Genomic DNA, 24,817 nt, shown 5'->3' with positions numbered 1-24,817 from the left:
ATTAACATTGTGAAATAAGAAAAGATTGATCATAATACCTCTGGGTGGCAAATCCATATCCCCTGACGTCAGTCCTATCAAGTTAGGCCTTTGTGCATGCACTCTGTGTCTATACATAGGTCTGGAAGTGTTTGTTATGCTTGGTGCTTCAGGATTGTAGCCATCTGTATCGTATGTATCTGGTAACACAAAAACTGTAATTACACAACAATTATATAAAAAGAAAACTACTTGATAACTTTTAAACATTGATAATACAAAAAGTAAAGCATATAACTTATCATTAATAGACATGTCCAGTATTTTTAACTCACTAGATGTTTATAGCTCTGCTTTAAAATTATAGTGATTAATTTAGAGGGGACCAAAACTGCACCTGCAGTAAAAAGGGAAGGGGGAGCAGGAGGAGGCTGGTGATGAATGCCAGTTGTTACTACTGTAGGGACAGAGCTGGTTGCAGAGTTGGGTGGCGCATCCATGCCAGATGGCTGTAGAGGAGGGAGTGGAGGAGGTGGTCCTGTCAAAACCAAAGAATAAGAAATATCAGCTGAAAGCAAACAAATGAAATATTTACTATACATTCAAACCTAATGCTCTCTTTTATCAACTAAAATGTTTTCTATAAAGAGCAAGCTCTTTAAGTAAGTTAACTTTTTATGAAAAATCTTCTTTTTTTTTAATCTATTCCAAAGCAGGCTTTTCTGTAAACTATGAAGGACTATAAGCAGAGGAAGTATTATCATAACGTACGTAAGTCATAGGCTTTTACAAATCACTAAAGGCTGAACTGTTCACGACACTTGATTTCTACCAGCCATGTGTGGGTTTACATTAGAAATTGTTAACAAAAACGAGCATGAGATTATTAGTTTAATAAAAAGACTGTAAGTGAGCTAATAATAAATACCAGAAAACAACGTGACCTGCTGACCTGTGACAGGTGGCAGGCTGGGTGGCAATGGACCTGGAGGTGGAACTGGGGGTCTGAGATTCACAGGTGGGGGTGTAAGAATTGGAGGTGGTGGAGGCAGTCCAGGAGGAGGTGGTCCTTCAACAACAGGCGGCTGTGCCGGGAAAGGCAACATTCCAGGTAGGTTCACATCTTCTACCACTACTGGGTCACTTCCATGATCAAAAGGACACATATCTCCTCTCATACAAAACCCCTTTTCTGTAAGGGTTATTAGAAATAAATGTGAAAAACTCTGGAAATACAATTATCTCTGAGCTAACAAACAGCAAATAAGCATATGAAGTAATATAATATCATCTTACATACAACTTGTCTCAAATATTTATAATTAAATAACACACCTATTACTGAAATCTCGTTTTACACTAAAACCATACTGCAAACTATGCTTTTAATACTAAACATAATCTTTTATAGTAAATCCTTAAAAGCCTTTGATTCTCTTTGAAAAATTGTACATGGGATGTGTTTACTTTATAGGTCCCATATATGTATATATGTGTGTGTATATATATATATACATATATATATGTGTGTGTGTGTATATATATATATATTATATATATATATATATATATATATATATATATATATTCTAATAATCGTTGATTTTTTTAAAGAATGATTTGGCCAAAAATGTTCAAAAGTGAGCAGATTCATTAAAAGTAACTCAAATTTTTTTTTGGTAAACCTCAACAATATTATAAGCAATCCAAATTGTTAATAGCAGTGAACTAGTAGAAGATATTATGAAATTCATAAAGTGATAAAAGCCAATCTATCTTTTCTAATATTCATAGGTAACTCCTTCATTTTGAATTATACAATCTAAACAAATAGTTTAGGTAAAAATACAAATGTCTGCCTATAAAATACATAAAAACAAAGTAAATTAGGTGAAAATACAAACAACCCATGATAAGACAGTTGAGTGACTCACCATCATAGTCTCTACAACGTTTCTTGGGCATTGGCGGCCTCACGTAAGAGTTGTGATCCACTTGGTCTTCATGGAATTCAGACCAACTTTCAGTAGTGTTATTACCATGGTGAGTAGGAGCGATTACAGTTATGGTGCTGCTCAAAGTAGGCACAGGGTAGTGGCCAGATGAGATGTTAGACACCGAAGAGACTGGTGTGTAATTATTTTCTAATGGATCTGTTCTGTCCAGGTCATATTTAGGTTTCACTAGATCCCTTTCTAAAATAAAATAGAAATGACTTATAAAACTATATTCTTAAAAAAAAAAAATAGATCTTGAAAACAGTTTTTGCTAAACATATAAAATAGTTCAAATTGGGCACAAATATTCTCCTTTTAAAAGTTACTTCATAACTCACTGTCAAAGTACAGAAAATAAGTAACTGGACTGCTCAGTCCTACATGGGACAGCTATGTCACAGCCTTTTCCAAGCATTTGAGGAGGAGACAGAAGGACTGTAGAGCCACAGTTCAAAGAAATTGTCAAGAGCCAGAAAACAAGGGAGACTAATGTCAAATAATGCCTTCTAGGCATGGTAAGGCCATTGTGTTCATGAACTCACAGCTAATGTGGGTGCCTGCAGAGCAGGCCATCTCTAGCACGGAGAGAACAGAGACTCAGAAGACCCCACTCTTAGCCCAGGAGCTATCAGCTGCCAATGCCAGCTGCAGGGGCTGGGAGTCAGCTTACTTAGGTAGCACGGCCTATAGGCCTATAGTAAGTTCGCCGCACTACAATGGATGGTGATGTAGACTAATGCACACCCAGGCAGCACTAATTTGACTTGATGGGTTATTTTAAAATATTAAAAAGACATCAAGTTGGAAAAGTGAGGGCAATAGATGTGGCAGGAGTTGGGAGTATAAAAGTACCAACATATTGTATTTACCCATGAAACTACCAAGAAGTATTTTTAAAAACAAAGCTGCTCAATAAATATACATTATGTCAAGATCAGCCAATTTACATAAAATAAAAATCCTTTATAGAAAATTTTAAAGAATGTGCACAAGCACACTTTTAATCCCAGCTCCTGGAAGACAAAGGCAGGTTAAGTTCAAAATTCAACCTGTTCTATGTAAAAGTGTGTTCCAGGACAGCCAGAACTATATAGTGAGACTTTGTCTTGAATAAAAACAAAAATAAACAATGATAAAGTTTTTAAAACAGCATTCCCAGAAGCCAACCATGGAGGAGAATGTCTTTTATCCCAGTAGCCAGGAGGCAAAGGCATGCAGATCTCTGGATGTTTGAGGACAGTTCTGAGCTAGTCAGGTCTATACAGTGAGAACCTGTATCCAAAAGAAAGGGAAAAAAAAAAAAAAAGAGGCATTCTCAAAAATCAGAGTAGGAGTCTGGGCAGGGCAGTGATGGCACAAGCCTTCAATCCCAGCACTTGGGAGGCAGAGGCAGGCCGACAGGAAAGATAAAAGACAAGACGCTGAGCCACATGGAAGGGTTTTCACAGCAAAGAACTGCAGCAAAATCACAAATACAGGGACCACTAACCCCGGCTCCGTGTCCTGCTTCTGCTCCTGGTCCTGCTCCTATCTCTATCCCTGTCACGAAGCCTCTCTTTACTCCAACTTCGACTCCGACTCCTGCTGTAACTGCGACTTCTCCCTCGCCTTCTGTTATACCGGTCTCTGTATGAATCTCTTCGAGGAGGGTTTCGGTCATAATCTCTTTTTCGAGAACGATCATCCTTTTTCCTCTCATCACGGCTTCTAAAAATTTATCAACACATATGAATAAGTAAGTTGTGTCACTGTCATAATATAAACACAGGCAACTTCAAAAAACTGCAAACTCTGAGATTATTTATTCTAAATGCTTTTGAAAAGAAAATCAACTCGTTTCTTAATTCTTAGTCTCATATACAATATTCAATTATGTATCTAGAGGACAGACATCTGCATGCATCTTATATTATAAATAGTATATATTTACAATGACATTTGCAAGTATCACTTGTATCATACTCCTAACACTTTTGAAACCATAACAGGAAAATAAACATGGTAAAGAGAACTTTCAATACCCCCACCAAAAAAAAAACCTCAAGCCCCAAATAAAATCCCTCATTAAGAGCCACTGGATCTGAAGTTAAGAAGAGCAGTATTAACAGCAACTGATATACAAAGCACTGCTCTCAATCTCACCCCTAGCACATACATTGGACCTACATGTCCCTGGTAGAAAAGGCCCTAGCTTTATTTTCCTGAAGCACTAAAAGAGTAGCAGTGCTGAGACTAACGGTGGCACACGCCTGCAACACAACCCTAGCACCCAAGAGGCAGAGGCGGGACTGCCTGAGGGTGCGCCCGCCACCTAATTGGGAAGGGCCTATTTCACAAAGGGGGAAAAAGAGAACAAAGAAAATATAATAAATGCTACTTGCCCCTATGAGAAATATAGTCAATCTAAAGAGAAGGAAATATAAACATAAGAGTGTCTCCGTAAGTCACCTATTGTCTCTGTATCGGGAGCTGGACTGGGGAGGGCTATGATTCAGCCTTCTGGAAAACTTTTTCTCTCGCTCTTCCTCCTTTGTGAGCTAATATTAAAAGAAAAAAAAAATAGACACTTTACTGACAGCATTTCTTTGTCATGTTACTATTTTAATTATTATCACAAATATTCAAGGAAAATTCATTTCTCTACCAAATACAACCCTTTAACCCATAACCTATAACTGTCAAAAAATTAAAGTGAATAGTAAAGTCATAAACCCTTAGTGACAAAAAGACATTTTAGGCAAATGTCTTCATTTTAACACAATTTTCTCCTTATTTCAGAAGTCTAATGTACAGTCATGCTTCTATTTCATGGGCTTGGTCGCACATCAGAGCACACAGAACACACTAGTACTAATCGAGTCATAAAAGAGCACATGAGAAAATAACATGAAATGAAACTTTTTTAGTACAACATACCAATAATAATAGAAAATAAGACTCTTATTCACATTTTATAGCTACAAGAAAGCAATTACAGGAATATCCATCCCTTTAGTCATTACTACACCATCCAAACAATACTTCTCACAACACTGATTCCACAGGACATTAGTAGGTGATTAGAAAGAATTTAGAAGTCAGACAAATTCAGGATATTGATAATAGATTCTGTAAATAAGCCAGTTATTTGAAGATTGTGTATTTTAAGTAAGGACATAAAGAAATCTGATACAATCTATGAGTATACACATCCAAATTTATGTCAGCCTTTCCAGCACCCAGAAAAGCCCACTGGTATGAAATGTATGCCACATGAATTAAACAGAAACCTACCAAAAGCCTAGCCTGAGAAAAGGCTGTTTTCAACAATTTGCACCCCCATCAATTTTTTCTCTTCCTACTCACTTCAAACTCTCTTGGCAATCCATACAGAAAGCAAGTACTAACAAAGTCTATCAGATGCACTTTTATTTAGGACTTTTAGACTCACTATATAGCCAAGGCTGACCTGAAACTTAAAGCCCTTCTAGCTCAGCCTCAAATGTGGGTTTTATAAGGCTTGGGATATCCAAATCTCCTGGTACACTTCCCTCCTATTTGCCACAATGTATTCTTTCAAGAAAAACAAGTAACATTCCATCCTACAAACATTCACAGCAAGGTATTTTACATACATACTTACATACATGCATACATACATACACTCATACACATATACATACACACACACCATAATACATGCCCAGCCAGAAACATGGAGTTTCCACACCATGTGGCAATTTTGATAATTCTAAAAACTCATCTACAAACACCTGCCATAAAATGTTGAGAAAAACATTACAAATAACAACTTTAGCAACAGATAGGATACTAAGCCTTTACCATCATCATGTATTTGATAAGGGCCCAGCGTAAACTCAAGAGTTCTTGAGAATTAAAATATGATTTAAAGCGAGCTGTAGTGGCATGTGCCTATACTTGCAGATATGTCAGAAGCTGACACAGAATGTCGGGTACTGCTTGATCTCATCCTCACACTCTCTCCCTTCCCATAAGTATGTGTGTATGTAAACATGGACATTTAAGTACACGAAATTAACTAGAAGCAGCCCAAACTTTTACCGGCAGGCAAAAACTTAATCATTTTTATGTCTCTATGTGGGCAAAGTGATGATCAGTACACAATGGTTTCTTCCTTACATTTCATCTACTATACTGTCAGGCAATACAAAACAATTGTAAGAGTATATTATGATCCTCTCCTGAAGATAAAACTAAATTGGATGGTGTGTGTGCATGTGTGTAAAATATATACAGTCATATAAAGAGAGTAAAAATAATTTTGAGAATTACTGCACATTATTATATATCTATCATTATACAATAAGCTGTATTATTTATCTAAAAACAATTAGCAGGAAGGGGAAAAAAAAATCAAAAGCCACACCTACTTCTCCCACAGTACAAGGATCTCCCAATAGTAACGGCACTATCATTGAAACTTGCCATGTGCCAATTATTATATCAACTGCTGTACATACATTATTTTACTTGTTCTTCATTATAACCCTGTAACATTTCCATTTCACAGCTAAATTGAACTAAGCTCAGGAAATTAACATTTTCAACATCATGGATTGTAGTAAGACTGGCTGGTATGTAGGAGCTGAAGAGGTGGCTCAGTGGGGAAGAGCATACACTGCTCTTGTACAGAGGACTTGAGCCTGGTTCCCCGTATCCTGCCAGACAACTCGGAGCCACCTGTAACTTCAGATCTGACCGTGGGCACTGGCACTCACAGACACACAAGCATGGACACCATTAACAATAAAATTTAAAGGAAAGACTGGGTCAAGTATGGTGACATATGACTGCAGTAAGAGGCAGAACCAAGAGAATTATCAATGCACTGGAGATCACCCTAGTATACACTTCCAGTTTCAGTCAAGCTAGGAACAGCTAGTTCCTGCCCCAAGAAAACCAAAACCAACACTCACTCAAACTAAAACTAGCTGAATACCAAAAAAAAGCATTATGGCATTAATGCCAACTACTGTTTCCTATGGGACAACCATCCCCAGTAATTTTAATTTTTGTCAAACTGAGAAAATCTAAATAATTGAGGTTACTGAGCAAATGTAAACACAAATTATAAAATACAGTTTAAAACTTCCAAAAATTTTGAAGTATGCAGTCATTTCTATTGCTTTGTGAAAATTCCTATTAACTACCTTGACTTTATTCTCTGAATAAACATATGAAGAGCAAAACACAAATTTTCTACCATCCCAAAGAATACAACTAGAAGACTCCACGACAGTGCAGAAGAGCTCAGAGCAGACCGGGAATGCTAAGCTTTAAAAGGGGCTACTTACAAGACTGGTCCTCAGCCACCTGCTGCAAACTTTGGTGCCTATGGTGCCCTGGTAAGAACAGCTCGCTGTACTTGTTTGTGAAAACACAATGGTTTCTGCCAGCACTTGCTTTTCTCTTGGGAGTCTGGAATTCTGTTCTATGTCAGTAGAAGGTGCCCACTCCAAATAAAAACGGAGCACTGCTGCTCTTACAGAGGACTCGGGTTCAATTCCCAGAACTTACATGGTGGCTCACAACCATCTATAACCCCAGTTCGGGGCAATCCAAGTATAGGCTTACGTGTACTGGGCACATACATGGTCCACACACACCCAAACAGAATGAAAAAAAAAAATTTTTTTTTCCAAAAAAGTGAGCACTAAGTCTGACTTCTTCCTTATAACAAATGCTGCTGCCACAACTCATTTTGGGGGAATTAATAAGCACACTGCATGTGACCCCCACTGAGTCTAGATGCCCATACTCGTTTTCCACCGTATTTCCTCTCAAACCTTTTTCTTTGCAACTTTTAATTCTTTTGCATTAACTAAATCACAGCCATGACTACAACTAAATTCTAAGCTCACTAAAATATTCCTAGAGAAGTTCCTGAACTTAGGAAGAGGTATTTAGGACTCCTAAAAGAAAAGAAAATTCAACTGATTATTCCTTCTAGGAACTTAAGGAATAAATACAATATAACAAATTCTCACCTCTTCTTTTTTTATATCTTTTTCTTGGTGCTGAAGAAAGTCTACTTTCAGGCTTCCTGATGATGGCTGCTCTGGAGGAGGTAGATAACTCTTTGTATTCACAGCATCAAAAAGTTTTTCCACAAATATTTGTGTCTCTACAAATAAAACCAAAAATGCACAGAACAAAAAATATTTAATAAGACTTTAATTCTCCAATTCTACACATTTCTTAACATCTTGACCAATAGCTTGCCAAGCAGTGTATCATAGTACAAGTTCCATGACAATGATTCATTCACGTTTCAAGACAAGAATGACAAAAGCCTCTTAGCCAGCTGCTTCCATCCAGGAATGAGAGAGAGGGAGGGAGGAAAGAAGGGAGAGAGGGAGGGAGGAAAGAAGGGAGAGAGGGAGGGAGAGAGAGAGAGAGAATTCTCCAATATATAGACACAAAAATTAGCCATTAGCTAGATGGAGGAAAAGTACAACAAAGGTAAAAAACATGCCCTATACAACATTCCAAGAAGTTTCTTTAGTGTTGTCTAAAATAGGCAGTCGTTTCCTTACTATGCTAATCTATGCAACAAAATAAGGATAAAAGATATTGCGGAAACAAGCCATTTATATAATCATTAACATGTGTATTCAACATTGTTACAGCTAAAAGCTTTTTTGCAACTAAGGGCTAAATTCCTTTAATATTCTGTACATAATTTTATTTTAAATAACTTACTCAAATAGTATTTTAAAACCAAAGGTATTTATTACCTTTCTGTAGAAATACATCGAGCTGATCAATACATAATGCCTTTAATTCCTTTTCACTTTTGTCTTTCTTTACCAGAGCCAAAACATATTTTGCTAGGGCTGATGGATCAGCATCACAGCTAAAGGAAAAAAAAACATAATGCTGAATGAAACTTACCCATAAATAATTTCACAGTCTATAACTGAGTTAAAACTTGCAATATGACATATAATTGAATACACACACACACAAACAGTAGGCTCATGAAAGGCCATGAATGAACATATTTTCCTTATATTAATATATTTAACATGCTGCATCACTTCTTAAAAACATAGTTTCTTAAAAGCACGTCACTGGGGCTGGAGAGATGGATTTGTGACTAAGAGCACATAAATAAAATGTTATTTAATTAAGTATCACTTTACAGATAAAACAACAAAATAATAGCAATAGCTAGTTTATGGAACAGAATGAACTCAATTCTGTTCCATAAACTAGGACAGCTCTATTACACAGAAAGCTCTCATTTACTGAAAAACTGAGTGGGGAAAAAGCAAAGCAGGTTTCCTAAGACTGTTAAATCAAGTAAGTAAATGAGTCAATACTTAAAACTAAAATATTCCACTCTAAAGCTCATACTTTTAACCACTATGGAGGACCCCCCCCTTTACAATGAAATGCCCAGAACCCAGATAGCAACTCACCATTTCTCTAAATGCCCAGTGTTACTACCACAAACTCCTACCTACCTCCCACATTATTTTCTGTAAAAACCCTCTGTAGCTTTACTTTTCAACAGCCTTAGTTGCAACCCAAGTCAGTTGCCTTGGCTGACATTATACAATCTATCCTCCCCAGCTTATTTTTCAAAAACCACAAAGCCTCTAAATTCTTCAAATTCCAATACCCATGCCTTTGCTTCCAGGATCCTTCTAATATCCACTCAATAAAATCCTAGAAACAGATACCTAGCTTAAATTTAATGTGAAGGCTTAGCACAAAAACAACTACCTATTTCATACGAACAATGTAAGTAAGGTTTTCTTTAAAGATACTGATGATACAAAAATTTAACAGTAATTTTTAAATATATGATATTAAGAGATCAAAGTTACAAGAGATTAGCTAGGTATAGTGTTGCATGCCTTTAGTCCCAACATTCATTCAAGAGGCAAAAGCAGGTGGATCTCTTGAGTACAAGGTCTGCCTAGGACTGACTACATAGAGATTCACATCTAAAAACAAAACAAGACGGCTCAATCCACAAAGGGCCTGCTGCGCAAGCATGAGGAGCTAAGTTCAGATATCTAGCACCCACATAAAAGAAATAAAACACAGGCTGCCATGGCATACTTGAACTGCAGCACTGTGGGGACAGACACAGACAGATCACTGTAGCTGGGGCCAGTCTGGGAGAGACCCTGTCTCAAAAACTAAAAATAAAACATAAGGTGGAAAGAGAATCACCACAGACCTTCAGCTCCATATGCAATGGGCACACACTCACATAAACATATACATAATACCAAAAATACATTCATTTTCTCTGCTGTAAGGAATTCTCAGTCTACATCACTGTGGTGATTTTAAAATAACACCCACCAGCTCTTCATCCCTCCCTTTGAAGTTACCACCTAACCCTCTCCCCACTGAGAACAGGTCAGTTTAAAGACCTGCTTATAAACTGAACAGGGCACACATTATAGCGTGTCTGACTTTTGGGCTAGGGATGAAAAAGGCATTGTGGCCCCACCCTTGCTCCCCCCCCCCCCGGTCACCTTTAGCATCTGAATATTCGATGTCCAGTATCATGGAGACTATCCCAGAACAATGAAATGAGGGCACTAGGCAATGGCTAGAAAGGAACTTGCAAACAGTCCATGTAAATAAATAGGCCTGGAAACAGATTCTGAAGTCCCAAGAGAACAACCTAAGCTGTATTTCCAACAGCATCTGACCACAATCCCACGAGAGACAGAAATAGCCAGCTAACCAAATCCTAAATCCCTGATGTATAAAAGTTCCAAGATCATAAATGCCTGCTTTGTTGCTAAGTAACTTCCTACTCAATAATTACAAATCAATTTTTCTTATAATTCTATTTCCATTTTTAAGCAAAACCTGAAGTTAGTTATAATCAGGGGAGAGGGGCACTTTAATGGTACATGAGAATTTTTATGAAAACTTCTTTGCAAAACTTATATTCTTCCAGAGGTAAACAAGATCGGCTCCTATTACATGGTGGCTGAATTCTTACAAGGATCAGAAGTGAATGTAAGCATACTTCGTGACTATTTGGAAAAGGATAGCCCAGGCCAGCAGATCCCAAAGAAAGAACCCAAGGTGGGAAACAGTTGCATCAAAGAAAGATTCCAGCAAAATGGAATAAAAATGAACATAAAACATCTGACTTTGAACTCATAGAGATCTGCCTGCATCTGCCTCCCAAGAGCTGGGATTAAAGAAGACATAAGGCTTCTTCTCTTAGGCAGTCCCGGCTGTCTGTCTCCCTCTGCGGGATGAAAGTCATGCACCACCACCACTCGGCTGTCACTACAATACCTTTAAAAGACATTTGTCCTGTTCAACTGTCCTGAACTTTTTTGAATTTCAGTGGAACACTGACGGAATTTAACCCAAGTGGGAATTAAAACTTCATTATCTCAATAGCTTATGAACACAGATATAAACCACATCTGTTCTGATCAATCTTTTTACTTTATATTCATGGTATCTAATTTACATCAAAATCATAATTCTATATTCTATACTTAGGATTATCAAAAACCCAAATTTCAAACCAGGTGATATTGGCTCACATCTTTAATCCCAGTACTTGGGAAGCAGAAGCTGGTAGCTCTCTGTAAGTTCTAGGCCAGCCTGGTCTACAAAGAGTCCCAGGACAGCCAAGGCTACACCAAGAAATTCACCTCCCACCCCCACAAAAAAATTAAAAACAAAACTAATTTCACTGCAAAAGACATAACACATGGAATATGAAATCTAATTATTTATACCATTCAAATAAAGCAAAAAGTTTTACATATCACTTATAATAAAGGCTATAAAATTATGAAGTTCCTGCATTGCAAAGTAAGATTATCAAATACATTTATATAGTCTATATATAACCATCAAAATCCATTTTTGACTTGTTAACTGTAGATTTCACTGACATTTCATACATGCATAATGTATAATCTGATCATATTCACTCCATTTCCCTCCCTCTATATACTTGCTACTCTCCTTCCTTTCCCCAGATACTTTCAGGCTTGGTTTTTCAACATAGACTGTGAGTAAGACAGGAAACCAGCCATAATTTCTTTCTGAGTCTCGTTTACTTCACTTAACATATAATCTTTGGTTCCACCCATCTTCTTAGAAATGATAGAATTTTGTTCATCTCTATTGCTGAATAACTTATTCCTTTATATAAATACCATTCATCCACTGATGAACCCATAAGCTGATCCTGTAAAGTGGCTACAGCAAGTATTTCCAGTAACGGGGCACTGCAAGTATCACTACTGATTTTGATGGTCTACCCAGGAGTTGTACAGTAGGGTTTTTTGGGTTTTTTTGTCTTGTTTTGTTTTTGTTTCGTTTTTTTGTTTTTTTGTTTTTTAAGATCTTCCATACTGACTTCCACAATGGCAAGGCTAACAATACATAATCCTTCTTTACCCTGTCCACTCACCAGAGCCAGCCTTTCTTTGTGTGGTGTAAGTTTGCATGAGTGTGGCATGTGGAGGCAAGGGTCAATAGCAGGTATCATCTCTGATTACTCTCCACCTATTTTTTTAACTACTATATAATGACATCATTTCCCCCCTCCCATTCCTCCATGTGCCCTCAAATCAGGACCTTTTTCTTTTACTGCTACATACATATATAAACACAATATACAAACACAACCAGACAAGCCCATTTAATATTACTTGTAGTAATGACTGCAAGACTGATCACCTGATATAGAATACCAATGAAGAGATGTATCCTAATTCCCCTGCTCTCAGCATCCCTCTATCGTTCTTTCTCTAGGGGTAGGGTCCCATGAGATTTTGCCTTTCCACTTTAGCCTGTCTAATTAGTGTTGTTCCTAGTTAAGGCCCTGTTGAGGTGTCATGGTGCAGGTTTTGCTGTTATTTTTAGGAGACACAATCTCATAGCAGCTTTTGGGGTCCTTTGGCTCTTAAGATCCTTCCTTGAACCTTAGGTACAAGAGCTGTATGGTACATGTACCCACTGGGGCTAGGCATCCCATGAATTGGTTGCTCTTTGCATTTTGAAAGGTTGCAGTTTACTGAAATGGTCTCGTTGCAAAAAGAAGTGTCTGCGGTGAGGTAATTAGGGGTTACTTCTGAAATCAGCTTTGCTCAAGCAGAAAGTAGCTGTTATCATAATACAAACAGCCCCTGGCCTAATTCCCCTAGTTTTCACTGCCCATGTCTCTTGGTATTCTGGGCTTCTGAATTCAACCAGGAAGGCCCATCCAGAACTGCTTACAGCGTTCACTAGCCTGCAGGTCCAAACTCTTTTGCATTCTTTCAACAAACTAGTATATAAGGCTTACGAGTCACATGATCAGGGTTTTTTGGGGTTTTTTTTTTTTTTTGGCCAACAGTAGTCCCACTTCTTGATACTGATATCTACATTAGTTATTTCCTTGTTTCTGTGACTATCTTAAAAGAAGCAACTTAAAGCAGATGTTAATTCTGGCTCCTGGTTTAAGGGATCCGGTCTATCATGGTGGTATGGTGGTAGATAATTTTGTGGCAGCAAATGATCTTGCTTGCTAAGATCTCAGTGGACCAAGAAGCCAGTACTTCTTTTTTGAACTGTTCGATTCACTTGCCTATTTACTGACTGGGTTATTTACTCTTTTGGTGTTTGGTGATCTGAGTTCTTTACATATTAGGTATACTAAGCCCACCAGTCATGCTAATGGCATCAACTTTTCCTCCTATTGGCTGTTTCTACACTCTACTCTTTTCCTTGCTATACATAGGGTTTTTTTTTGTTTTGTTTTGTTTTGTTTTTTTAATTTCATGCCACCCAGCTTGTCAATTCTTGTTATTCCAAGCTTGTCCTCAGAAAACTGTTACCTGTGCCTAGATATTGAAATATTTTCGCTGTGTTTTCCTCTACATTTAACTCTTACATTAGGTCTTCAGTCTTATTTATTTTTTTATACCACATAATAAAGGTGGATTCGTTTTATTCATGTGGCTAATCAGTTTTCCATACAATGAAAAGGTTTTTGTTTTTTCAAAAATAATTTTTGACACTTTGTTAAAAATAAAATGGCCATAGCTGTGTAGGTTGATAAACCTCTGTGGGTACCGTACTGCTTTTTGTTGCTGATTGTAGCTCTGAATATAATTTTAAGTCAGGTATCGTTATACCTGACTTTCCCTTTTTCCTCGGGCTGCTCTGAGTTTTTCATTATCTTTTGTGCTTCCACATAAATTTGTGGGAATTTTCCTTTTAGTTCTGCAAGAAATGTTAATGGACTTTTGATGGCTATTAAGTTAACCCTCAGATTATTTTTGGTAATGTACTATTCCTACAATAACAAACATGGCCCTTCTGTAAACACAAGAACATTTTATCTTCTACTGCCTTTCTCAACTTGCACTCAGTGTTTTATAGTTTTCACTAAATTCACTCACTGCCAAAGCTTATCACAATTCTTTTAATTATGACGTAATTCTTGTAATTACAATAAGCTTTTAGTCAGTTCTTTCACTCCCCTAAATCATCCCAAGAAATAGTGATTCCTTATTTTTATAAGAATGGTTCTTCAAATGCTGTATGAGCATTACTCTACACTTTGAATATTATAACTCCAAAGTGCTTAAGAGTTTCATCTACCAGTATCAATATTTTAAAAATTAATAGTAGCATAAATACTTTTCAGTAATTAAGAGAAAGAAGTCTTTACTGCAAATAAGTGTAAATCCAAAGTTAGTACTGACTTTACATGCAACTGGCTGACAAGAACACCAGAACTGACAGCTTCGGTGGACATTAAATATTGTATTTTTAAAAAATTGAGAAGAGTATGGTGCTTTATATATTTTCGCACATATTTTTTAAAGGCTTGGCTTAATAGAATACAGAATACACTGACCTAACTGACATATAAAAGGAAATCTGGTCCTGCAGACATATAGTTGGGTAAAAAGAAAAGTCAAATTAAGATCTCACAAACACCATGAATTTTAGTAAATAACTGGACACCACAATTGAGAAGTGCTGCTTTATAAATTCTTATAGAATCACTTACTAAGTGATTTAACGCCAAGGTTTAACTCCAAGACAATAACCTCCCCACCCCCTTTTAAAAAAAAAAAAAAAAAGACAGACAATCAAGAAATGCTGGGAACAAGAGAAATAGTCTTCCCCAGGGAAGAGCAGGACAACTGGTTATCCAATACTCAATGGTCAGCCCTGAAAGCATAGACATAAAAAAGGTCCCTTGAAAGAACAAGGGTGGAGGGTAAATAAGGCAGTTTAGATGGATGAAAGAGAAGGGAGAAATTAATTATAATCTCAAAAAAATTTTAAAGAAGAAAACCACAAATTGCAAAGTAAATGCAAATAGTTTAACAAAATATAGCCACACTCTAGAAATAAAACTGGATGGCATATGGAAGCCTGTCTTAGTTACGTTTCTATTGCTCTGACAAAATACCATGGCTAAAGCAATTTATCTTGAAAAAGAATTAAATTGAGGTTATGGTTTCAGAAGGTTAGAGTCCATGAGGATAAACAAAAGCACAGCTAAGCAAAGCATGGTTGCAGGAACAGGTGAGATCTCACATCTTGATCAGCAAGTAGGAGGCAGAACACACAGAATGATGCCAACTCTTAAAAATTCAAACCCTACCCTCATTGACACACCCACTCCAACAAGACCACACCTCTTAATCCTTCAAACCACTACAAAGCCCAAAGCAAAACTCAGCATCTAGGTATATATTAGTTTTCATCCCCATTCACAGATGAAGAAGACTGTTTCCTGTAGACCACCAGTTTACTAACATTCTACTGAACTACAAAAGAAGCTAAGAGGTAATTCATTATTTTCAGGAACTAAAAGGAGAGAGAAGAGACTAGGAGCATTTTGCCATGCTATGAAGAAAAGGCAAAATTATCCAAGAGAAATGGTTCTGTAGACTAAAATATAAAGGCAGGGGCTGGAGATAAAACTCGATATGTAGCATGCTTGCCTAGCATTCTAGAATCCTCTGTCAGGGGCAGATGAAAGAAATGGGAGGTCAGTGGGATTTAGGTACATGAAATTTCCAAGGAATCAATAAAGAATTATGTTATTTTAAAAAAGGAAACAAATTATGTAAATCTATTAAAACTATTGTAAAACAGAAAAAGAACAATGTCACTAGAAGACAATTTGTCATTCATCCATCAGCTGGTGATTTCTTCATTTGTTCATTCCAAGATTACAGATAAACCCACTACAAATTAAACAGATGTTTTTATATGTATTTAAAATTGTGCTGTCACAATCTCATTAAATTGTGCTATATAACCTGCTTTGATCATACACACACAGATGTAATAAAAAAAAGTTTTGATTTGAGGGCTAGAGAACAGCAGTTAGGAGCACTTGCTGTCCTTCCAGAAGACCAGGGTTCAATTCACAGTAACCACATCAATGGTCACAGCCAACCATAACTCCAAATCCCTCTCCTGGTCTTCAATGCCAATGCACACATGGTACAAAGACATAAATGCAGGGAAAACATCTGTATGCATAAATATTTTCACTTCAAATTTTATAGGTATGTTCCAAAAAAAAAAAAAAAAAAAACCTAAAGACTAAGTATATTAATCTTTAGTTTCTTCTGAGAAAACAGATGTTCTGCCAAATTGAAATTACAAGTCAAATTACAAGAAAGAAGGCATTTTTTATTAAGTTGTCAAGCACAGTAAAATATATTTAGGAATTATCAGTGGGGCACTGATGGTACATGCCTTTAATTCCAGCACTTCAGAGGCAAAGGAAGGCGTATCTCTGAGTTCTAGGCCAGCCTGGTCTACAGATCGAGTTCCATGATGGCCAAGGCTACACTAAGAAACCCTGTCACAAAAAAAAAAAGTAATTATTGTTATTATTATTTAGGAATTACCAAAGAATGAGTGAGCTATGATTTAAAAAAAATACCCCTAAGATCATGCTTTAATTTTAAAAACCTGTTCGTGTCTAGCTCACTGTATTATTAACCTTTCCTTGAAGTAGTCTAGTGGTAGTGAAAGAGGAGGAGGAGAAAGAGGAAGAGAAGGAACAGCAGCAGCAGCAGAAGAATGAACAAAAAAAATAACTGGGATTTTAAGGTTCTTTGTGGTTATTTCTACTTCATTCACTAGTTGGTACTCCTGGATCAGCATCCTACTTCTCTAGGAGCCAAGCCTTCACATGAGCCTTCACAGGCATTCCAGATCCAAACTGGAGCAGTGTCAGTCAGGCACCGTCTGTCTGTGACTGTCTCCATCACTGTACCTATTCTTCCTCCTTGCTACTTCCTCCTCCTCCAAGACCTCAAATTTTGGAACTCACTGTGTTGATCAGGCTGGCCTCTGCACCCCACCCCACCTCAAGACTGCTATGATTAACGATGTGAACTACCAAAGCCAGAACACTTACAATCTTTAAAAATCATACAAGCAGACCACAAAGTATATGTTACTACATTTAAAAGAGGTGTTAGAAGGAACATAAATTATCTGCTGAAGTGAATGTTTATGCCTGTTAGATAAATGAAGAAATCACCAGCTGATGTTTATGCCTGTTGGTTTGGTTTGGTTTGGTTTTTTCAAGACAATGTTTCTCTGTATTGCTTTGGAGGCTGTCCTGGAACTGGCACTGTAGACCAAGCTGACCTCAAACTCAAAGAGAGCCACCTGCCTCTGCCTCCCCAGTGCTGGGATTAAAAGGCATGTGCCACCACAGTTCGGCTCAAGCATCTACATCTTAATAAATTTTTCAACAGCACATTAGTCAACCAATTCCTAATAAAGTATGCACCCACATGGAAACTACATAGGAGAAAATGTCCACTGCAGAATTGTTTATATAGTCAAAATAAAGATAAGAAAAAAGCAGTGTGTAAACCATGGGGTAGTACTAGTTTTGTTACTTTTAAAAAGTAGAAAAAGTATGTAGGTACTGAATGTGCAAGGATAAAATGTGGAAAGTGCTTTCCACTCTAAAGCATTCAAGGAAGTTCTCATTCTTACTGTACAGTGATTAACTTAAAAAAAAAAATCTAAGAAACCTGCTATGGCTTAGGTGTCGCTACTGAAAGTGGAAATTAATCCTCACTGTGAGGTACTCTATATAAGGTGGAACCAGGTGGGCCTTGGAGAAGTAATTAGGGTTCCAGGAGCACCTTAACAAGGTGGGGCCCATACAATTGCCAAGAGGCTTTTTGTCCTAGGGCAGAGTAGCACCAGGTGAGACCACCAGGTGAAACAAGAGGTGCCAGTTACTCCATGGCTGACAAGCGAACGCCAAAGAAAAACAGGAGTTGAGTTCCCACCATCTCCTTTGAGTTCACACCTATACTGACTAAAAGGTCACCCACTAGAAAGCAATCTTAGCTAGTCTGAAGCAAGCCAAATGTTTCAGAACTATATACATTTCAATTGTACTTATAAATACTAACAGTTGCAAAATGAAATTGTTAAGTGCTAGTTATAAGACATGAAGAAAAAAATCTAACCTTTGTAAGCCCTCACCAGAGAAAACGGTAAAATAATTGCTTTCACATAAGTAAAAAAAATTTCAGAAATGTGCACTAAGAAATCTCAAACTTCAAATACATCAAGTTATTTCTGAAAAGTTTGATGCAGCTACATTAAAAAAAAAAAGAAAAGAAAAAAGGAATCTCAAACTTACTCCACTGCTTACAAACAAATCAAATTAAAAATAAACTTTTCTTGGTACTAAATGATTATATGAACACTGTTCTGGCTAGTCTTATGGTAACTTGACACAAGCCAGTCATCTAAAAGGGGACCTCAACTGTGGAACTAGGTAAAAGCAGGCCAGCTTGTAACGCATTTGTGATGGGGACTGTCCTTCTGTATATGTTTGTCTCCTTGGTTGATGAATAAAACACTGATTGGCCAGGCAGTATGATAGGCAAAGGACTGGGAGACAAAGAGGAATCTGGGAAGTATAGGCAGAGAGGAGTCATCATGTGATTCCAGGAAGTGATGTAGCTGGGCAGAAGCCTGGCATTAGGTAACCACAGAAGTCTGCAGGTCTGTACAGACAGGCAGGAATTGACATAGCTGAGCAGAATCAGAATATAAGCAGGGACAAACAGGAAATCACCGCTTCTCTGCAGAGACACTGATCTGTCATCATGTAGCAAGAAAAGGAATTGCAGGCCCTGCATTCCCGGGTAAGATAAGACCATCTGGAAATACAGAGCTAGCCATAAGAAATGCTAGTCACCTACCAACAGCTTTATAACTAATACAGTGTCCGAGTGTTTCTTTGGGGCTGAGAAGGGCTGTGGGACCTGCCAGGTCAGAAAACTCACGTTACACATTTTCTCAATTAGTGATTAATGGGGGAATGCCAAACCCATTGTATGGGGGGACTTCCCTGGGCTGGTGGCCCTTGGTTTCATGAGAAAGTCACTAAGCAACAACCTTCCATGGCCTCTGCATCATCTCCAGCTTCCAGGTTCCCACCTGGTCTGAGTTCCTGCTTTGGCTTCCATCAACAGTAACTGTAATTCAGGATATGTAAGCCAAACAAACCCTTTCCTCCTCAAATTAAAAAAGACTAAATTTAGTTAGTAACTCAAAATTCAAATAGGATTCTGCAATAAAATATGGTCTTGTGGATGCAACTGTAAGAAAAGTATAGTATTTGCTATTTTTGCGTAGACTTTCTTTCTTAATGTGGCAAACTGACTTACTATGCCAAAGGAACTACTCAGCAGTAGAGCAAAAACTAACCAGAAAATCTAATTAAGGTTAGTGATGGAAGATGTCATTCTGTAAATATGTTTCTCTTATTGGTTAGTGAATAAAGCACTGTAGGCAAATAGGAAGGACTAGGAGACAAGGAGGATTCTGGGAGGTGTAGTAGTGAGGATTTAAGATGTAGAGACTTGAGGTCCAGATCCTCTCTCCAGTAAGATAAGACCACATGAAAACACTTAGATTGATAGAAATGGGTTAATATTTAAGACAGAGCTAGCCAATAAGAAACGCTAGTTACAGACCAACAGCTTTATATCTAATACAGCTGACTCTGTGTGTTATTTGGGGCTGGTGCGGCTCTGGGACCAGGCTGGTGGGAAAACATGCTCGAAACAAGTTAAGGGATAAAAGATCACTGTCCAAGCACAAAAGAACAATTTTTCCATAATTCAAGATAAAAAGTAAATTTTAATGAGGTTTTTTTGAAAAAGTACTTATTAGTAACAAATATAAGCAAAGAAAAAAGTACTACAAAACTCCAAGGGGGGAAATCTCCCAAACTATGAAAAGGAACGTTGTTCCTTTTCAAAAGGGTTACTGCGAATGAAAGTCTAATATTTTAAAAAGAAAGTATGCCATACTAGAAAGAAAACATTAACCATACTACCATGCAACAGCATATTAAGAACATGCAGGGCTCTGAAGCCATGCATGTTCTGCTCAATAAAGCAGTTCTCAATCTTCCTGACGTTGTGACCCTTTAAAACATTTTCTCAGGTTGTGGTGATGCCCAACCATAAAATTATTTTCATGGCTATTTGCTACTGTTATGAATCCCAATGTAAAGATCTGTTTTCCAATGGTCTTAGATGACCCCTGTGAAAGGGTCATTGAAACCCAAAGGAGTTGAGATCCACAGGTTGAAAACTGCTGCTCTAGAGTATAAGGCAGGCTTGAATTGAACTGTGAACTACTAGCATCTTAACTTCACACTTCAGTGTCTCACAGTCATAATCACCTACAAAACAGAGATAACACTCATCAAATAAAAGCGATGGAAAACACTAGCAACGCATGTAAATGTTAGGGGCAGCAGCAGTAGTCATGTAAGCTATTTGTGTTCAGTCAAGCAGTATTTAAGGGATAAAGGGAGATGGTAGACTCTTAAAAGTGTCTCCTTCTCTTCTAACTATGTAAGGAAACAGCTCTCCCCCACTATATAAGTAAAGAAAGGGAGGTTCACTTGCCTAGATCACTAAGCTAACCAATGGCAGAAATGAGAATACTGATCTATGAGGTCAAGAAGTTTGCTTTCTTCCCTCCACACAACCTACTTTCACAGCAATGCACAGCTGCAAAAGCAAAAACTAAGGTGTTCCCATCTTTACAACTAAACTCCAAAGTCTGCTCGTTAGTCTGTCTCTCAATTTTATTTTCTTAAAAATCAAAGGATTTGATTGCATCTTAAGGAATACCTTCATATAAAAGAATTTGATTTTTTAAATTACCATGTACGGTAACATGTTCCCAGGATATTAGTGAAGAAAAAAAAATTCTATTAAAAAAACTTGAAGCCTTGTTGGAGGAAAAGCAGGTAAAAGACTTTAGGATTCATGCATAGGCTAGGATTTTCTGAAAAGGAATGTAACAGCACCAGAAATAATCCCAAGAATTGACAAATGAGATTAACTAAAATTAGAGTGCATAGCAAAGGGAGCAATTACCAGAGTGGAGAGACAACCTAGAGAACATGGAAAGAACTGCCGACTGTACTCAGACAGGGTTCATAACTACACTGTATGAAGGACCGCAAGACTCACCCCCCACACACACAAAGTACTCAACCAATAAATGAACAGGTGACTCTCAAAGCAAGAAATACAAATGGCTAATAAATAACCTTAGCCATCACAGAAACAAATTAAAGTGCTTTCAGGAGACTGAAGAAATCAGTAAAATGCCTGCCTTAAAGTATGAAGACATAAACTAGAGCTTGGGTTGGGGGTGGTCAACAAGTGGACCCTAGAGCTCACTGGCCAGCTAACCCTAGCCAAACCAAGGAGGCTCCAGGTCCAATGAAACAGTGTCTCGATACATAAAGTGTACAGCAGTAGGAAAAGGTACTTGATATGGACTATGGACTTCCAGATTCGGGCTCACCGCAAGCAGAATAGCCAGGGTCAAGAAAACAAATGAGCTGGGCAGTGGTGCACACACTTTTAATCCCAGGACTAAGGAGGCAGAGACAGAGGCAGCAGATCGCTGTAAGATCGAGGCCAGCCTAGTCTACAAAGTGAGCTCCAGCACAGCCAGAGCTGTTACACAGAAACACTCTGTCTCAAAAAGAGAAAACAAAACAAATGACAAGCTGGAGATGTGGCTCAGTGGTTAAGACCATTGGCTGTTCTTCCAAAGGTTGAATTCAATTCCCAGCAACCACATGGTGGCTCACAACCATCTATAAAGAGATCTGACGCCCTCTTCTGACATAGAGGCATACAAGCAATGGAGCGCTCATATACATATATTACATAAAGAAAACAAAAGACAACATAAGCTGGTAAGGATGTAAGGAACAAATCATCTACAGTGGCAGTGGGACCGTAAACTGGTACAGCCCCTATGGAAGAAAGTGTAAAGTTCCCAAAAGTTTAAGGGGTATGACCCAGCTATACCATATTTACATATACACCAGGACTTCAACTCAACATAGAAAGGAGACATTTGTACATACGGAGGGACAGACAGGCAGACAGATGCCACCTGACCATGTGAGGGAGGAGATTTTAGGTTCGGAGAGGGTAAAAACAGGGGAGGTAAAGGATTACATGACATGAACACTGACAGGAAGACTCTCTGGAGGAGAAAAAGAGAATTCAACATGGGGAGAGTGGGGTCAAAGGCGCAAAGTACAAAGACACACAAACATGGAAATGCCATAATAAAGCCTATTACTTTCTATGCTAAGGTTGAGTCACCACGAGAGGGGTAGGATTTCAAATTACCAAAAAGACATTTAATAGTGGAGGAAGGGCTGATTACAAATGGTTGAAATCAAAAGACATCAATTCTAAGTACTTCAAGAGGAAATTTTAATATCTAAACTTTCAATAATTTGCTACTATGGAACTTGTAATGGAATAAACGATGCAGACATTTGTCATTCAGGCTGGAAATGCAGCCAGGCTACCCAGTGTACCTCACTCTCCACCACTCTACAAACTCACCTATCCTAACCCTTCCCAAGCTTCCTTAAAAAGCTTCAATGATCACAAAACAATGAACTTGACCCCACAAAGACCTGTGTGACCTGGCCCCTCTCTGTCCCTAAGCATTTCTATCCTTCCTTTGCTCTTTCAATCTCTTTCAGATCCTCTAGTTTTCCCTCAACTCACTAGGACATTCATACAATCTGTTCTCCAAAACCTAGAAAGCTGCTCCCCATCCAAGCTGAGTCGTTACAATCTCAAAGCCTTTCTTCACCTCCACCCACAGTATTCCTAAAACATTTTGGACTTCTTTACCACACACAGTATTATAATTACTTGTTCAGCATCTTTCTTCCCTAACAAATGAAACAGCAATTTCACACCTTGCTGCATTCTATTTCCCACTCTGATTAGCACAAAATGTTTGCTAATACATTCAAAATACAGGTTAGTAAAAAAAAAAAAAAATCAAGTGATACGTCATTATGAATAGCTAAAAACTATATAAAGTTCCTTCAGATAGTTCTTTTTCAAATAATATGACTTTTATTTTATAATTACATGTCAACATTAAGCAAAAAAAAACTCTTTACATAAAACACACAGAAAGACATTTGCTGGGCAGTGATGGTGCACACCTATGATCCCAGCACTCAGAAGGAAGAGGCAAGAGGATCTTCTTTGAGGTTGAGGCCAGCCTGGTCTACAAAGCAAGTCCCAGATTAGCCAGAGCTGTTACACAGAGAAACCTTGTCTCAAAGAAAAGGGAGAAGGAAGGAAGGGAGGGAAGGAGGGAGGGAGGGGAGGGAAAAAAGAAACCAACAGCAGTAAATAATTAAGCTTTTGTAGGTCATCACCTAGAAGAGTAGAGAACACATGCAACTTAAAAAAGGACAGGAGCCAACTGCACACAATGTGTATTTGAAAGGGCCATCATGTAGAGGTCACTAGCAGTAACTGTTTATTGTAGTCGTGGAAAGTAACAGACATCTAAGTAGTATGCTTTTTAAAATTAAAAACAAATTAGAGGCATACACAGTAAGTATGTATGTTTTAGATTAGTGAAAAAACATGACATGGCAATAAAGTTGATTTGAAAAGTGCTGATTACAAATTGGGCAATATTCTAAGATATATATATATATCATTTTCCCCCACTTTGCAGATGGAAACATGCATTATGTTAAGCAATCTATCCAATATTACACAACTTGTAGGTGAGTGGCTGTAGCACAGTTCAAAGCTAGTCATCCGGGACTAGGGCTCTTCCTCTCACCTGTTACATATGTTACTTTCCGATCCACGGAAGAAAACATCTTTTTATTTGGGTGAGGGGTACTGAATAGTTCATCTACTGCTCTGCCTATGCCACCACCAGGCTAGATACACCCTCCAGCTCTCTATTCCTCCCTTGCCCCATCCAAGGCTTCTAACTTACTGCGTCAGTCTGCACAGTATGATCCGGTTAGTAACCCCACCCCAACCTTCTACATCACCCATCCAGCTGCTAATAAAACTAGCTCTAGGGCACCATACTTGATTTTCCTGTCCCCATCTTCCACATCTGCTCTATCAGAAAGTTTTACCAGATCTATCTGCGAAGTACACTTGGTCCTGTCCCCACTATCATCCAATACAGTCTCTTTCTACAATACCATCAAAGAGCCTCCCTTCACTTCACCCTTATCCCCTTAAGTCTCCACAAAACAGGCATATGTAAAGTCAAACCACTCCTGGCCTGCTTTATAACCTATCTTTCTATTATGTGTTAAATAAAAACTCAATTCCTGACCTTGACCTAAAAGCTCCCCTTCAGTGTGGCCCCTGCCTACTTCTACTTGTCTTTCCTCTCTTCTCTACACAAATCACAAGGATCATGTGTGCTACCAGGCCTTCCCATCTACTCTTCATTCTGTACGG

The 24,817-nt window shown here is 38.0% G+C and overlaps 1 protein-coding gene across 12 annotated transcripts in view; it reads right to left on the bottom strand.

The window, feature by feature from the left end:
* The window catches only part of Rbm26 (RNA binding motif protein 26), a 62,865-nt gene that overhangs the window by 36,828 nt on the left and 1,220 nt on the right, over positions 1-24,817 (bottom strand). For 5 of the 12 annotated variants that reach the window (XM_051195238.1, XM_051195248.1, XM_051195245.1 and 2 more), the window contains exons 2-9: positions 8,735-8,853; positions 7,985-8,121; positions 4,425-4,513; positions 3,466-3,683; positions 1,914-2,174; positions 932-1,171; positions 377-547; positions 39-194 (exon numbers count right to left, since the gene is read on the bottom strand). In XM_051195238.1, the coding sequence (XP_051051195.1) occupies positions 39-194; positions 377-547; positions 932-1,171; positions 1,914-2,174; positions 3,466-3,683; positions 4,425-4,513; positions 7,985-8,121; positions 8,735-8,853 (1,391 nt within the window). The remainder of the gene's footprint in view (positions 1-38; positions 195-376; positions 548-931; positions 1,172-1,913; positions 2,175-3,465; positions 3,684-4,424; positions 4,514-7,984; positions 8,122-8,734; positions 8,854-24,817) is intronic. The other 7 variants (XM_051195244.1, XM_051195249.1, XM_051195250.1 and 4 more) reach the window with 3 other exon arrangements.

The sequence above is a fragment of the Phodopus roborovskii genome, unplaced genomic scaffold, assembly GCF_943737965.1.
Source record: "Phodopus roborovskii unplaced genomic scaffold, PHOROB, whole genome shotgun sequence".
In the NCBI taxonomy this organism is placed as follows: Eukaryota; Metazoa; Chordata; class Mammalia; order Rodentia; family Cricetidae; genus Phodopus; species Phodopus roborovskii.
Note: the sequence above shows the minus strand (reverse complement) of the source record. Positions and strands in the feature narration are given on the sequence as shown.